The 13,041-nt window shown below is 40.2% G+C and overlaps 1 protein-coding gene across 1 annotated transcript; it reads left to right on the top strand.

Annotated features, from left to right (window-relative positions):
* Nucleotides 1-209: 209 nt before the first annotated feature.
* On the top strand, nucleotides 210-12,241 carry LOC109777228 (beta-glucosidase 16). Its single transcript, XM_020335869.4, has 12 exons — nucleotides 210-467; nucleotides 563-629; nucleotides 4,337-4,398; nucleotides 5,206-5,281; nucleotides 5,396-5,470; nucleotides 5,906-5,993; nucleotides 6,056-6,308; nucleotides 6,463-6,578; nucleotides 10,700-10,952; nucleotides 11,038-11,140; nucleotides 11,273-11,375; nucleotides 11,706-12,241. Exons 1-12 carry the CDS (start codon nucleotides 342-344, stop codon nucleotides 11,911-11,913), a joined length of 1,530 nt encoding a protein of 509 aa, XP_020191458.3. The 5' UTR covers nucleotides 210-341; the 3' UTR covers nucleotides 11,914-12,241.
* The last annotated feature ends 800 nt before the right edge of the window (nucleotides 12,242-13,041 follow it).

Raw genomic sequence — 13,041 nt, forward strand, 5'->3', positions numbered from 1 at the left:
TGTGTAAAAAACATCCAAAACTGCCAACCGTCCGATTGAGATCCAGTGGTTCTTGGAACGTTCGCCAAGATTTTGCTCCTGGCGAACGTGCTAAATATTATTATTGTTCTTCTATTATTGCCCTTGATACGTCGTTTTCACGTGCACCATGTGGATCATTACTCAAGCCAGGCTTGACCTGGCGATATAGGTAGTGGCTTGGCAAAACCGACGCGGCGACCTCATGTACTTCTGCTGTTTGCCTTTAAATAAGTTTGATTAGAGGCCATAGACCAGACTCCAGAGCCCTTTAAGACGAAGAGGCATCGCCTTTCTAGCTAGAGCTAAGCTACCTTGACGAAATGGCCGCGGCGACTGGCATGATCATGCTGGCGGCGCTGGCGATCCTCACTCCGTCCGCCCGAGGGCTCGACCGCGCCGATTTCCCGCCGGGGTTCCTCTTCGGCGTCGCGACGTCTGCTTACCAGGTTAATGGAGCTTGGCCGGCTTCGGCGTCGTCTTTCTTTGCTTGCTGCTCGATCGGTCCCAACTCCAACGCATGCACTGTGATCTCTGCTTCCAGATCGAGGGCGCGTACCTGGAGGACGGCAAGGGCCTCAGCAACTGGGATGTCTTTACCCACACACAGCGTAAGCGATCAATCCTTTATCTTCTTTATTGTCTTTCTCTGATCCATGTTGCCGACGTTTTCCTGCTCGGCGAAACAGAGAGATAGCTATGGCTCACAACGCCGTACGTATATAGTACTTAGATAGCTATGGCTCACACGTATATAATACTCCCTCCATCTCATAATATAAAAATGTTTTTAACACTACACCGTCTCATAATATAAGAGCGTCTTTTAATGTAAAAAACGCTCTTATATTATGGGATGAAGAGAGTAACAAGTATTTCTGTGAATCAGACCCGCCAAAGCTGGACTGGATGCCTCTACTAATTAATTTACCACGTATGGTAACCATGCGGTTGGATTACTTTACGGCTGGCAAATTATCAGCCAGATACAGACATAAGCGATTTCCTGTTACATCTACCTACCTGTAGCGGATTGTCCCGCAAAATTCGGTTTACAGGATACCTTAAAACATTTTTTTCACGTTTTTACGGTATAATTTTTGTTTCGTCAGAACAAATCCTGTAAAAAAAATTGTGCTCCGACAAAATTATATAAAACCACCTAACAACGAAATCTAAATTACAATTAGGTTTTTCAATTCACAAGGTGTGCTCCGCCGGTCGAGCTCTTGCTGCTCGCAGGAAGCTCCTCCCACCGCTGCTGTTGGCGTGCACCGCGTCGGAAGCGGTTGAGCTCCTGCTCGTGCCCGTGGGTGAGCTTCTGTTGGCGCCTCGTTCGCGCTAGCTAGCTTGCTAGCTGAGAGCGTTGCTGCTGCGCAGGTGGCCAGCGACGAGCGCGTACGGCGGCAAGCGGCGGGCGCCGCCGCCGGCGTGCGGCTGTTCATGTGTGACGGCGGGGTGAGATCTGGCAGGAATTGAGCTCGCAAGGCCATGGCGCCGGCTGTGAGGGAAGCGGTTGGTGTGAAATTTTTCAGCCGTCAAGGATAAAGGATACTGCAAAAGGAGGGCGGAATCCCGCACTTATAGAGGAACTGGGCTCGCGGATGCGGGATCCCATGAAAAAAAATCTGAATCTATTTGGGTGGGGATACAAGATGGATCCAGTAAACCGACCGTTATTATGACGGACGGACCGGTTTGCGGGATCTGCTAGATATGTTTTGATACTAGAGTCCAGAAAAGATTAACCTTGAAAGATTCAGTTTTGAGCAGTCAGATCCCTAAGTCGGACTTGAAAGATTTGGATGCCGGCACCGTTTTCATGGTCACGAATTGCAGGTGTCGCGGCAAACACATAAACATTGCCTTTTCCTCGGTTTCATTTTCCTCGAGTTTATAACATTGAAAGAAGAGGAGCACTCAGCCCTTTGCAACCATAGAACAAAATCCTATCATATACTTGAGCTTGGTCTGGAATATAATATAAACTGACGAGATACCTGGTCAGATAAAAGACAAAAATGAATATAATAAAAAAATAAAAAATAAAGAAAAACAAAATTAAAGTTCCTTAAGAAATAGTAAATAGAGAGTTTTGGCCAAACACTTTCTTTTACGAGAGGGCTTACATAATAGCCGGTGACGACTAGCCTGAATGGTGCATGCTTCGGACTTCCTCGGTTCACAACACAAGCTAGCAAGCTATAGTGTTATATTTTGATGAGTAGATTGCGGAACCTACACACGAGTGTTGGAGTTCATAGATATATCTTGTACGTGTAAGCTTTGATCGATCAATCTAATGAAACTTACGGTACAAGGTATGTGTATATATGCGAAGTTAGAGTTCAATTAATCTTCAGATGAGGCTGATGATCAAAGGCTTGCTCTGTGCACGAACAAAATATTCTTTTTGCTGAACTGACACATGCGTGCGTTTCAAAAATTTGATGATGTGGCATAAGTGCTGGGATGGAATAGTTGCATGTTGAGATGAGGTGGACAGTTTGCATATCAAGAGAAATAGGATAGTGAGAATGAATTATTTAGGTATTATAGATGTGTAGTTTTCTAAACAAGGAAAATGACATAAAAACTAAAAGTAAATCAAAATATTGAACTTTTCTAAGGACGAGTGAATTAGTGAGATTGGTATCACCTTTAATAAGAAAAAAAACGCACAAAAATTTGCGCTTTTTCACAATATGCAAGAATAAGTATATGAATATTGTATTTTTTGCAAACAAGAAGTTTTCTAAGAAGGAATGAATTAGAGCGCTTGTTATTTAACCCTTTAAAGAAGAAATTAATTGAAGTAAAAACTAAAATAAAATAAAAATAATAAAGTTTCTAAGAAAAAATTGAAATAGTGGCATTGGTATTACGAAGAAAGAAAGTACAAGTATTGAAACAGCCAAAATTTGCACACAACTTGAGCAGAAATTGTGTTTTTTTTATCATATGCAAATACAAGCATATAATAGTGGAATTTTCGGAAAAAAAATTGTAAGAAGGAGCGAATTAGTGGCATTTGTATTACCCTTAAAGAAGGTAAATAAACAAATAGAAATTAAAACGAAAAAATATAAGTAATGAAGTTTTCAAATAAAAAATGAATTAGTGGCATTAGTATTACCCTTCAATAAAAAAAGAAATCAAAAAATTAAAACAAATAATGACAAAGGTTACAAATAATTTACATAGAAGTTGTTTTTTATAATACGCAAGAATAAGCAAATAATATTATAATTTTGCAAAAAAAATAGTTTTGTAAGAAAGGATGAATTAGTGTCATTCGTATTATTCTTAAAAAGGAAAGAAAATAGAATAAGAACAAAACAATCAAAATAATGAAGTTTTGTAAGAAAAAAGTGAATTAGTGACATTGGTGCCCTTTCAGAAAAATGTGAAAAAAGTTGCAAACAATTTTGCACTGAAATTACACTTTTAAAATATGCAAAGAATAAGCATATAATGGTGTAATTTTCATGCTCTAGTGTAATTTACACACTTATTGTAGAGTACTTGCGTATATACATTTCTTACCGATTTAGAGAAAAATAAAAATATATTATTTTGTTTAAAAGAAAACCAAAAGGAGAAAACACGTAGAACTAAAAAGTATGCAATGTATAGTTCATCATAAGAAAAAGTTAACTTACCTCAAACAGGGAGAAGTCTAAAACAAGCTTAAGGAAAAAAAATTGACTTACCCCAAACAGGGGCAAGTAAAAATTAGGCTAATAAGACATGAAACAACACAAGGAAAAAAATAACACGAGTCTTGACAAAAGAGTTCACTGTCATAAAATTGACTTATCCAAATTTAAAGACCAGACAACTTGCATATAGCTAAAGTGTTAAAAGAAACGGCGTTGCATAGGAGTATCTTTTATTCTCTCTAGCAAGAGGATTTTGAATATTAATTGTTCACTAGATGTGTATTCTTATCAGACAGTGATGCCACAACTGCAGCAACATTTTGCGGATAATCATGCGAGTGGCTATAGAATTGTGCTTACTCATCCCCCCCCCCCCCCCCTCCCTGTTTATCCGTATACTACATGGTCATTGCTGTCTTTTTTCTTTTCGATAATGGATATTTTCATCAGTATATCAAGGTGATACAGCCACACAAATATCCGACCTCTACATAATACAATGCACACATGATTGTCGTGTCAATCAACTAATACCAGGGCAATTCTCATGTGTGGCTTTTTAAAGAAGAGCAGTTCACATGCACATGTGATCCTCTAATTTTTTTTAAACAATATTAAAAACTTGTTTGCCTCTGAATTTTTTTTGTTTGCTGCAGCTAGAAGAATCAAGGATGGACGGAACGGGGACATAGCGGATGATCACTACCATCGTTACATGGTAAACCAGATGATACCCAGCGTATTGTTGCGGGAATTGGTTGATGAAATTTTAGGTTGATAACATGAGAACCAAAATTTAAAATACAATTATTATATCTGAGTATGTATAGTTATAATAATATTTATTGAATATAGGTAGAATAATTAAATGAAAAACATTTTCCCATGCGTTGTTGAATGTTGTGATGGGTTTTTTCTTCTCATGCATGGTTGCATGTTGAGGTGAGTCTTATCCCATTCATAATTGTAAGGTGAGGTGGCAAGCTTACATATTAAGATAAATAAATTAGTGGGGCTGACTCTTAGCTATATACTAGATGATGCCCCGCACGTTTCGCCGAGAATCTTGCTAAAATAAATGCATAAATGGTTGCTACAAAAACATGTAAAACTAATATAAATAATATGTAATTTGTTTCTTTCTAATCTGAGGCGTTTAAAAAAAATTGAAGTTAAAATAGTCATTGTTAACAAAAAAATGTGAAGGTCAACTATATAGATGTATTGCAATCGCCCAACACATATATTGTCAATTCAAAATCTAATGCAAAAAACACTTGTGAATAATTAACATGATGCATGTATGATGTGACCGTGTTGTATGCATAGAGTAATCCAAAAAATATAATCTATGACTTACATGCATGACTTTATTGGCATGATTGCATGGCTAAAAATATTTGTAGTGGGTTCTACCTATTTAAATATACTCCAGATAGCAATGCAGCAAATCACTAGTAACTGCTGTCTGATGCATGATGCGTCTTGCTGCTTGTTCACGTAATTCTGACACTGTCTTGAGCAGGAGGACGTGGAGATAATACATAGTTTGGGGGTCAACTCCTACAGGTTCTCAATCTCATGGGCGAGAATCCTACCAAGTATGAACGCCAAGAAGAATACACACGATTAGCACTAATAAGGTTTTTGCGGTTTAGTGGTCACGGTTAGTTGCTTAGCTAATTAATTATCGTTGAATCATACTATCATCGTAGGAGGTCAGCTTGGAGGCGTTAATTCAGCTGGAATAGCCTTCTACGACCGCCTGATCACTGCACTCCTTCAGAAAGGTATATAGTCTTTCGGTGTCTCACACGCTACATCTCTGAAATGGTACTAGTTTCGACTACTGCCTCGGTTTCATTAATACGCTGCATATAGATTCTTTGAAAAGTCGAACTTTACAAATTTTTATCAAATTTATAGAAAAAACTATTTATATCTAGAATACTAAACATATAAAATAAGAAACTACTCCTTATAATAAATCTAATGATACATGCTTGGCATTCTAGCTGTAAATATTTTTCTCCAAAAACTGTATCAAAGTATGTGAGGTTTGATTTTTTTTAAATCTATATGCACCACATATGAAACGAAAGGAGTATAATTTGCTGCGCTGGTTTCCCTTGGTACAAAATTGCCTCATAGAGTAGTAATCTTCAACGAAGAGCAAACCTATAACGTACGTACGCGTGTCACTAACTGCCGAAAATGTCAAGCAGGGATAGAGCCGTTCGTGACACTGCATCACTTTGACATGCCGCAAGAACTGGAGACCCGGTACGGCAGTTGGCTGGGCGCTGGAATCAGGTAGGTCAGGTGCACATGCCATGCTTCTGGTTGCCTCAAACTAACTATATCGTTCCTGCCAGGGAGGAGTTCGGCTACTACGCAGACGTGTGCTTCAAGGCGTTCGGCGACCGGGTCAGGTTCTGGACCACCTTCAACGAGCCCAACATGTTCGCCAAGTTCGCCTACATGCTGGGCAACTACCCTCCCGCCCGCTGCTCACCGCCGTTTGGAACCTGCAACAGTGGGAACTCTCGCCGGGAGCCCTACGTCGCGGCTCATAACATGCTGCTGTCGCATGCTGCCGCCGTCGAGAACTACAAGAAGAATTACCAGGTGAAACCAACAGACATACTCCCTCTATAAACTAATATAAAAGCGTTTACGGAGGGAGTACTTGCTCTGTCGTACTGGGTAGCCATTTCAGTGGATCTCAAAAGCAGAGGCGCCTTTGCCTTAGCCGTTTTTGATGCGTGTGTGTACACGTTAGGCAACGCAAGGCGGATCGATCGGGATTGTGATCGCGATGAAATGGTATGAGCTGCTAACCAACTGCACCGAGGATATCTTGGCAGTAAGACGGGCGTTGTCCTTCGAGGTGAACTGGTAAGTCCCTTTTTTTTCTTTCAGTAACACTGTTATGCTCCAAGAAATATGAAAGTGTTCATACCAACTTCACCCATGTTGGTGTTGGAAATAATGTGATGGCTATCGTTAGTATAATTTTTAATCTACTCATAGACATGAATGACATAGATGGACCTACCAGAAATAATTCGGCATACAAATGGATGAAAACTAGCATGACATCTACAATGAAGTAAACCCTGGTTGCATAGATGAGAACATGGCAATCTGATGGACCAACAAAATATTCGCGTGGTGAATTTCCTTACAGCGGGGTTGCTCAGGAAAATGACAATCACTACTGGAATTTTTCTCTTTCCCGAGTGTTAGGCTCTTTACCGAGTGCATTATGTCGGACACTCGGCAATAATATCTTTGCCGAGTACCTAACTCGGCAAAAACGCGGAACTCGGCAAACAAGTACTTTGCCGAGTGTCGTGGACAAAACACTCGGTAAAACAACAAAACTCGGCAAACAGGGCAAAGCTGTATGGTTTTGGCTGTAGAGGTTGCATACGACCTTGGATGAAGATGGTCCAAAAATCAAAGTTGTTCATTTTGATGAGACAGAAAACTTCCATGTTGATAACTTTTTCATTTGAGGCCATATTAATTACACTTTTTTGGCATTCCAAATATTAATATGGTCTCAAATGACGAAGGTGATGGCCATATTCATTGCATAGTTTATTATAATGTTCCCAAATTAGACACATAGGTACATCTTGACATTACAAACCATGTTGCCAAATAGAGTTTCCTAATTTTTTGTATAAAACAATCAATTTTCTTTTTCTAAGTGTCAAAAATGGATGTTTTTTGTGAAGCAATTACAAAAATCAGGGTGCAAAATGGCACCACTCCAGTTATCACAGTAAGTAGATCATATTTTATGCACAATTCCCAAGTTTCATATATTTATTAGTTCTCTATATGGGAGAACCACTTAGAGTTTTGAGAGATTCAACCCCTTGTGAAGATAGTCATGTTGATCATTTTGGCCCGTTTTGGAAAAAATGAAAGAAAAAGAATAAAAGTTTAAAAAAATGCAACCTTTCGCATGGAGTCCTTTTATATGTACTAGTTGCAAGGAAAAATACCAAACTTTCAATATACAAAATTTGAAAAAAAATATCCTTCACATAACAGGCTATCGTGTATGAACATTCATGAAATTCAAGTCAAAGGACCAAGGTGATTGTCATATTCATTGCATAGTTTACTATAATGTTCCCAAATTATACACATAGGTGCATCTTGACATTACAAACAATGTTGCCAAATAGAGTTTCCTACTTTTTGTTCAAAAAAATCAATTTTCATTTTCTAAGTGTCAAAAATGGGTATTTTTTGTGAAGCAAGTACAAATCTCAGGGTGCAAAATGGCACCACTCCAATTATCACAGTAAGTATACCATATTTTATGCACAATTCCCAAGTTTCATGGATTTTCTAGTTTTCTAGCTACTTCCGCACATTTAAATGACTTTACATCAATTCCTTGAAAGTAATTCAAATTTGAACTACAAGTGTGTGATAGATCTATCATAAAAAATAGCAAAAATTACTTTTAGGTACACAAATAGTCATTATATGGGAGAACCACTTAGAGTTTTGAGAGATTCAACCGCTTGTGATGAATAGTCATGCCGACCATTTTGACCCCGCTTTGGAAAACTGAAAGAAAAAGAATACAAGTTTAAAAAATGCAATCCTTTCGCATGGAGTCCTTTTATGTGTACTATTTGAGAGAAAAAATACCAAACTTTCAATATAACTAACTTGAAAAAAAATTCCTTCACAAAACGGGCTATCGAGTATGAACATTCATGGCTTTCAAGTCAAAGGGCCAAGATGACAGCCATATTCATTGTACTGTTTAGTATAGTGTGCCGAAATTAGATACATTGGTGCGTCTTGACATTATAAACAATGTTGCCAAATAGAGTTTCCAATTTTTTTGTACAAAAAAAGTCAATTTTCATTTTCTAAGTGTCAAAAATGGGTGTCTTTTGTGAAGCAAGTACAAAAAAACAGGGTGCAAAATGGCACCACTCCAATTATCACAGTAAGAAGACCATATTCTATGCACAATTCCAAAGTTTCATAGATTATCTAGTTTTCTAGCTACTTTCGCACATTTAAATGAGTTTATGCCAATTTTCCAAATGTAATTCAAATTTGTCACAAATGAGTGTTTTTTGTGAAGGAAGTACGAAACCAAGGTGCACAATGGCACCACTCTAATTTTCAAAGAAAGTAGACCATATTTGATGGATAATAAATAAAAAAGAAAGAAAAAGGAAAAAACATGTATTTACCGAGTGTAACACTCGGTAAAGTTACTTGCATGTGAGAAAGTAGACCATATTTGATGGATAATAAATAAAAAAAGAAAGAAAAAGGAAAAAACATGTATTTACCAAATGTAACACTCGGTAAAGTTACTTGCATGTGATTGGTTGAAAGGCAATGTCACGGATCGATGATGTGGCAAACATAAAACCACACATCTTGTCACTTTGAGATCACAGCCACACACGTCGCTGTCACAACAAACACAAACACACTCACGTGTATATGCATCTCACACACACAGCCACACACTGCCTTATCCTCTCTCTCATCTCGCACTCGCACACTAACACACGCGTCCATGGAGGGCTCGAAGCACGCCGGCGTAGGACTTGAGCAGCCGCAGCACGCAGTGGCGGACTCCACCAGGGCCACCACCTCGAGGCACGGCTCTAGGTTCACATGCGCGCCATCCGGACTCGGTTCGCCCGCATGCCGATGCCGAGCTACTCCGCCAAGGCCGCCACCTTGAAGCTGTCATCCCGGCCGCTCCGACCAAGCCCATGCGCGAGCACGACGAGAGAGTCGACGATCCCGCGAGCTCCGACGCAGGGAGGCTGAAGGACGCACGTACGCGCGAGCAGCAGTATGCGCCGGCGGTGAACACAAGCAGCCGCACGCGGTGACAGCGGCGAGCAGAGCACAAGCAGCAGCCGTACGTGGAGCTAGCTAGCTCAAGCACAAGCAGTAGCAACACGTAGAGCTAGGTAGCGAGCCAGCGAGCAGTATCCATCGTCAGCTGAAAACTTAGGCTGCGTTTGGCAGCAAAGTTTTTTCAAAGTTTTCTGAGAATACTGCGGTTTCTGAAAAAACCATGGTTTTGAATGCTTTGCTGTGTTTGACATAAAAAACCTGAAGTTTTGTAAACCACAGTATGCCAGAAACCATGGTATTTTTGCGGTTTCTGGAAAAGAGGTCCCGACCTCTTTTTTTAAAACAGAACGCAGAGAAATCGTCGGCAGATCGCAGTTGCCGTTGCCGTTGCCGTCTACCTCGAGATAAGAATACCAGCTGCGATCCGATCCTATTTTCTCTCTTTCTGTTATATGGTAAACTCCTGGTTCTAGCCAATCCCATCCTATTTATGAGTAGTAGGTCTCTCAGGTTCTTTCAGCCGGCATCCCGTCTAAGTCCCGTCTCTTCTCTGCAGCGGCATGAGCGAATCAAGCGGGATATATATAGGTGGATTATTTGAAACCTTCAATGCCAGCAGCCCATGCATGTAGGTGTATCAGGGGTAGTCTACATATCCTAGCATCTAGGTCCGGCGGATGTGTGTGTGGCAGCTGCAAGCAGTCGGCCGCCGTTTGCAGCCGCTAATTACTCTCAGTCAATCAATCATCCACGCTAAAATACTTGGTCAAAACTTTGGTAAAACAGCACCAACCAAACACATGTAAAACTGAAAAAAACATTGTTTTTAAAAGACTGTAGTATTCAATGCCCACCCAGGAGAATACTGGTTTTCAATTACCACAGTTTTAAAAATACTCTGCTGCCAAACTAGCATAGTTCTTTCTTGTCCTCTTATCCAAAAGGACCATGTGAGATGCCCTTATATGTTGGTCCAATCTTTCTCCCTAGGTCGTATGAGACAAAAATCCACATACCTTCCACACTCCTTTGACATCTACCAATTTCTGAATTATGTTTGGGCTCAATCCACTTTGATCCAGAGGCCAAAGGGCCCATAAATTCGAACAATTAGTGCTATGATTTTTGTAACATTTCTTTTTCTTTTTTAGGTTTTTGGATCCGATATTCTTTGGTGACTATCCCAGAGAAATGTGCGAGATGTTATCATCAAACTTACCAAAGTTTACCTCAGAAGAGAAGAGGCTACTACGGAAGAACAACGCAGATTTTATCGGGCTAAATCATTACACATCGATTTACGCCAAGGATTGCATCTCTTCTCCATGCGACCTTGAGACTTATGAGGGAAATGCGCTAGTGCAAGCTGTAGGTGAAAGAGACGGCGTGACAATTGGAAAACCAGTAAGAACTGCTTCCACCTATTAATATCTTATACACTCTTCATCTCTCTGTGACATGTTTGTATATATGGTGATCAACCTGGCAGACTGCAATTCATGGTTACTATGATGTTCCGGAAGGTATGGAGCTAATCGTCAAGTATGTCAATCAGAGATACAAGAACACACCTGTCTATGTTACCGAAAATGGTGAGTAGCTAGGGCATCCAGAATTAACAATGCAGTCAGTAAACTCACAGGAAGGTTGAGAAGTTTCTAGTGCCTCCTAATTTGCCTCCGTATGTTCTTAACGATCATTGTGTTTTTTATGCTTGATTTCAGGCTACTCGCAGTTTAGTGACAATAGTATGGAGGACTTGATCAATGACGTTGGAAGAGTAAACTACCTTCAGGGCTATCTCACAAGCATCTCTTCAGCAATCAGGTGACGTGCAACCATCTGCGATCTGCATCATGCGCAAACACATTGCGTTCTACATCATTTACCAATGTCACCATAAATATAGTCCTTAGGAAGGTTTATGGTTTATTGAAATAATATGAATATATGATATCTACCAATATCGTCATAATGAAGAAAGCCCGTTTCAAGAAGTATCCTTAGACACCCTTAAAAAAACAAGTATCCTTGACGGGCATGTTACTTTTATTTTTTACATGGGCATGTTACTTTTTTATTTTACACGGAGACGTCTGCAACTCTGCATTCTAAAATGTGTTATTTCTTTTTCTGACACATTTGGCATTGTTACAGGAGAGGGGCAAATGTGAGTGGCTACTTCGTGTGGAGTCTTATGGACAACTTCGAGTGGCGTTTTGGTTTCACCGTGAGGTTTGGGTTGTATCATGTGGATTTTGAAACGCGGGAGAGGACTCCAAAGATGTCAGGGAAGTGGTACCGTGACTTCCTCACGGGGTCTAGGCCGGTCGACCAAGCCCACACCCTGAGAGAAGATTCATGATACTTGCAATCATTATTGTCACATCTAGTTACCCGTAAAAAGAAACTATCGGATCCAAGGATAATCGGCTACATATTGTTCCAACACTTCTCTATAGCGTCTTATCCTGGAAATGTGTATTTAGGGTGATTTTTTTTTTCTTTCGAAAAGGGTATGGCCCCAGCCTTTGCATAATAACAATGCACACGGCCAGTAAATTTAGGGTGATGTAAAGGTATTATCGTTGGACAAATGGCTCGTACATGTGGCGTACCGGCTTTGTGGGTTCACATAGCATGCATGATCTTTCTTCAATACTTTTGAATCATGTACCGATGATCTCATGATACACACACTCGTGTCCATTCGAGAAAATGTATTGATGATCTCCAATAAATGGAATCAGGGTTCCCATCAGCACATGGAATCAGTATTCCAGTCAGCATGTGAAGACGCCGATGTTAATATTTTCTAAGTACTGTAGATTAGAGTCAACAGCTTTGTACCACGCCGCTACTGTATTGTTTCTACCGAATCATTGTCAAGACCGGAGATTCTTTGTGGAGACCCGACATCTAATGTATAGAAGACTAGTCATCGAAAATTCAATATGGCTCGTACTTGCATATGGTACCATTATCTGATTCTACACCTCGAGATCGCAGCACACAGTCGTATTGAGTGATGTGTTGCGGTTGAAGGCATCAATATTGAAGTGTGTCAGTCGCTTGTCCGTTGTCAATTACTGCAGTGACCAACAATGGTCTTCTACGGTCTTCCCCATCGCAATTTTTCCTGGACCGGAGTCACAAGCAAGCTGGTCCGCTCTGTCGCAATTAATCTCTCCCCTCACCTACCCTGATCCCCTTCATCTTGCACTGTTCTTGCCTGAATTCAGGAGCGGACCATACCAAGCTGGAGGTCAGAACGCCAGAGCTCGGCCAGCTGAAAGATCTCCAGTGCTCATTCAAATTTGGAACGCATGAAGACCTGCCACCTGACCGTTAGCCCCAACTAAATCTATAAGTAATTTTTTTAGCAAAAAATCTCTAAGTAAATGTAAATGGTTGCCAGCTAACTGGACGACATCAACTGGCCATAAGCACAAAAATGTCAACTAAATTCGGTCCTTGCCTTAGGAATAGTGCA

This window comes from Aegilops tauschii, chromosome 2 (genome assembly GCF_002575655.3).
Source record: "Aegilops tauschii subsp. strangulata cultivar AL8/78 chromosome 2, Aet v6.0, whole genome shotgun sequence".
Lineage (NCBI taxonomy): Eukaryota > Viridiplantae > Streptophyta > Magnoliopsida > Poales > Poaceae > Aegilops > Aegilops tauschii.

Excerpts from the sequence above, each read along its gene's own strand:
- LOC109777228 (XM_020335869.4), top strand. The coding sequence starts at position 342 with ATGGCCGCGGCGACTGGCATGATCATGCTGGCGGCGCTGGCGATCCTC. Across the intron at positions 6,309-6,462 it reads ACTACAAGAAGAATTACCAG|GCAACGCAAGGCGGATCGAT; the intron begins GTGAAACCAACA and ends TGTACACGTTAG. Across the intron at positions 11,376-11,705 it reads AGCATCTCTTCAGCAATCAG|GAGAGGGGCAAATGTGAGTG; the intron begins GTGACGTGCAAC and ends GCATTGTTACAG.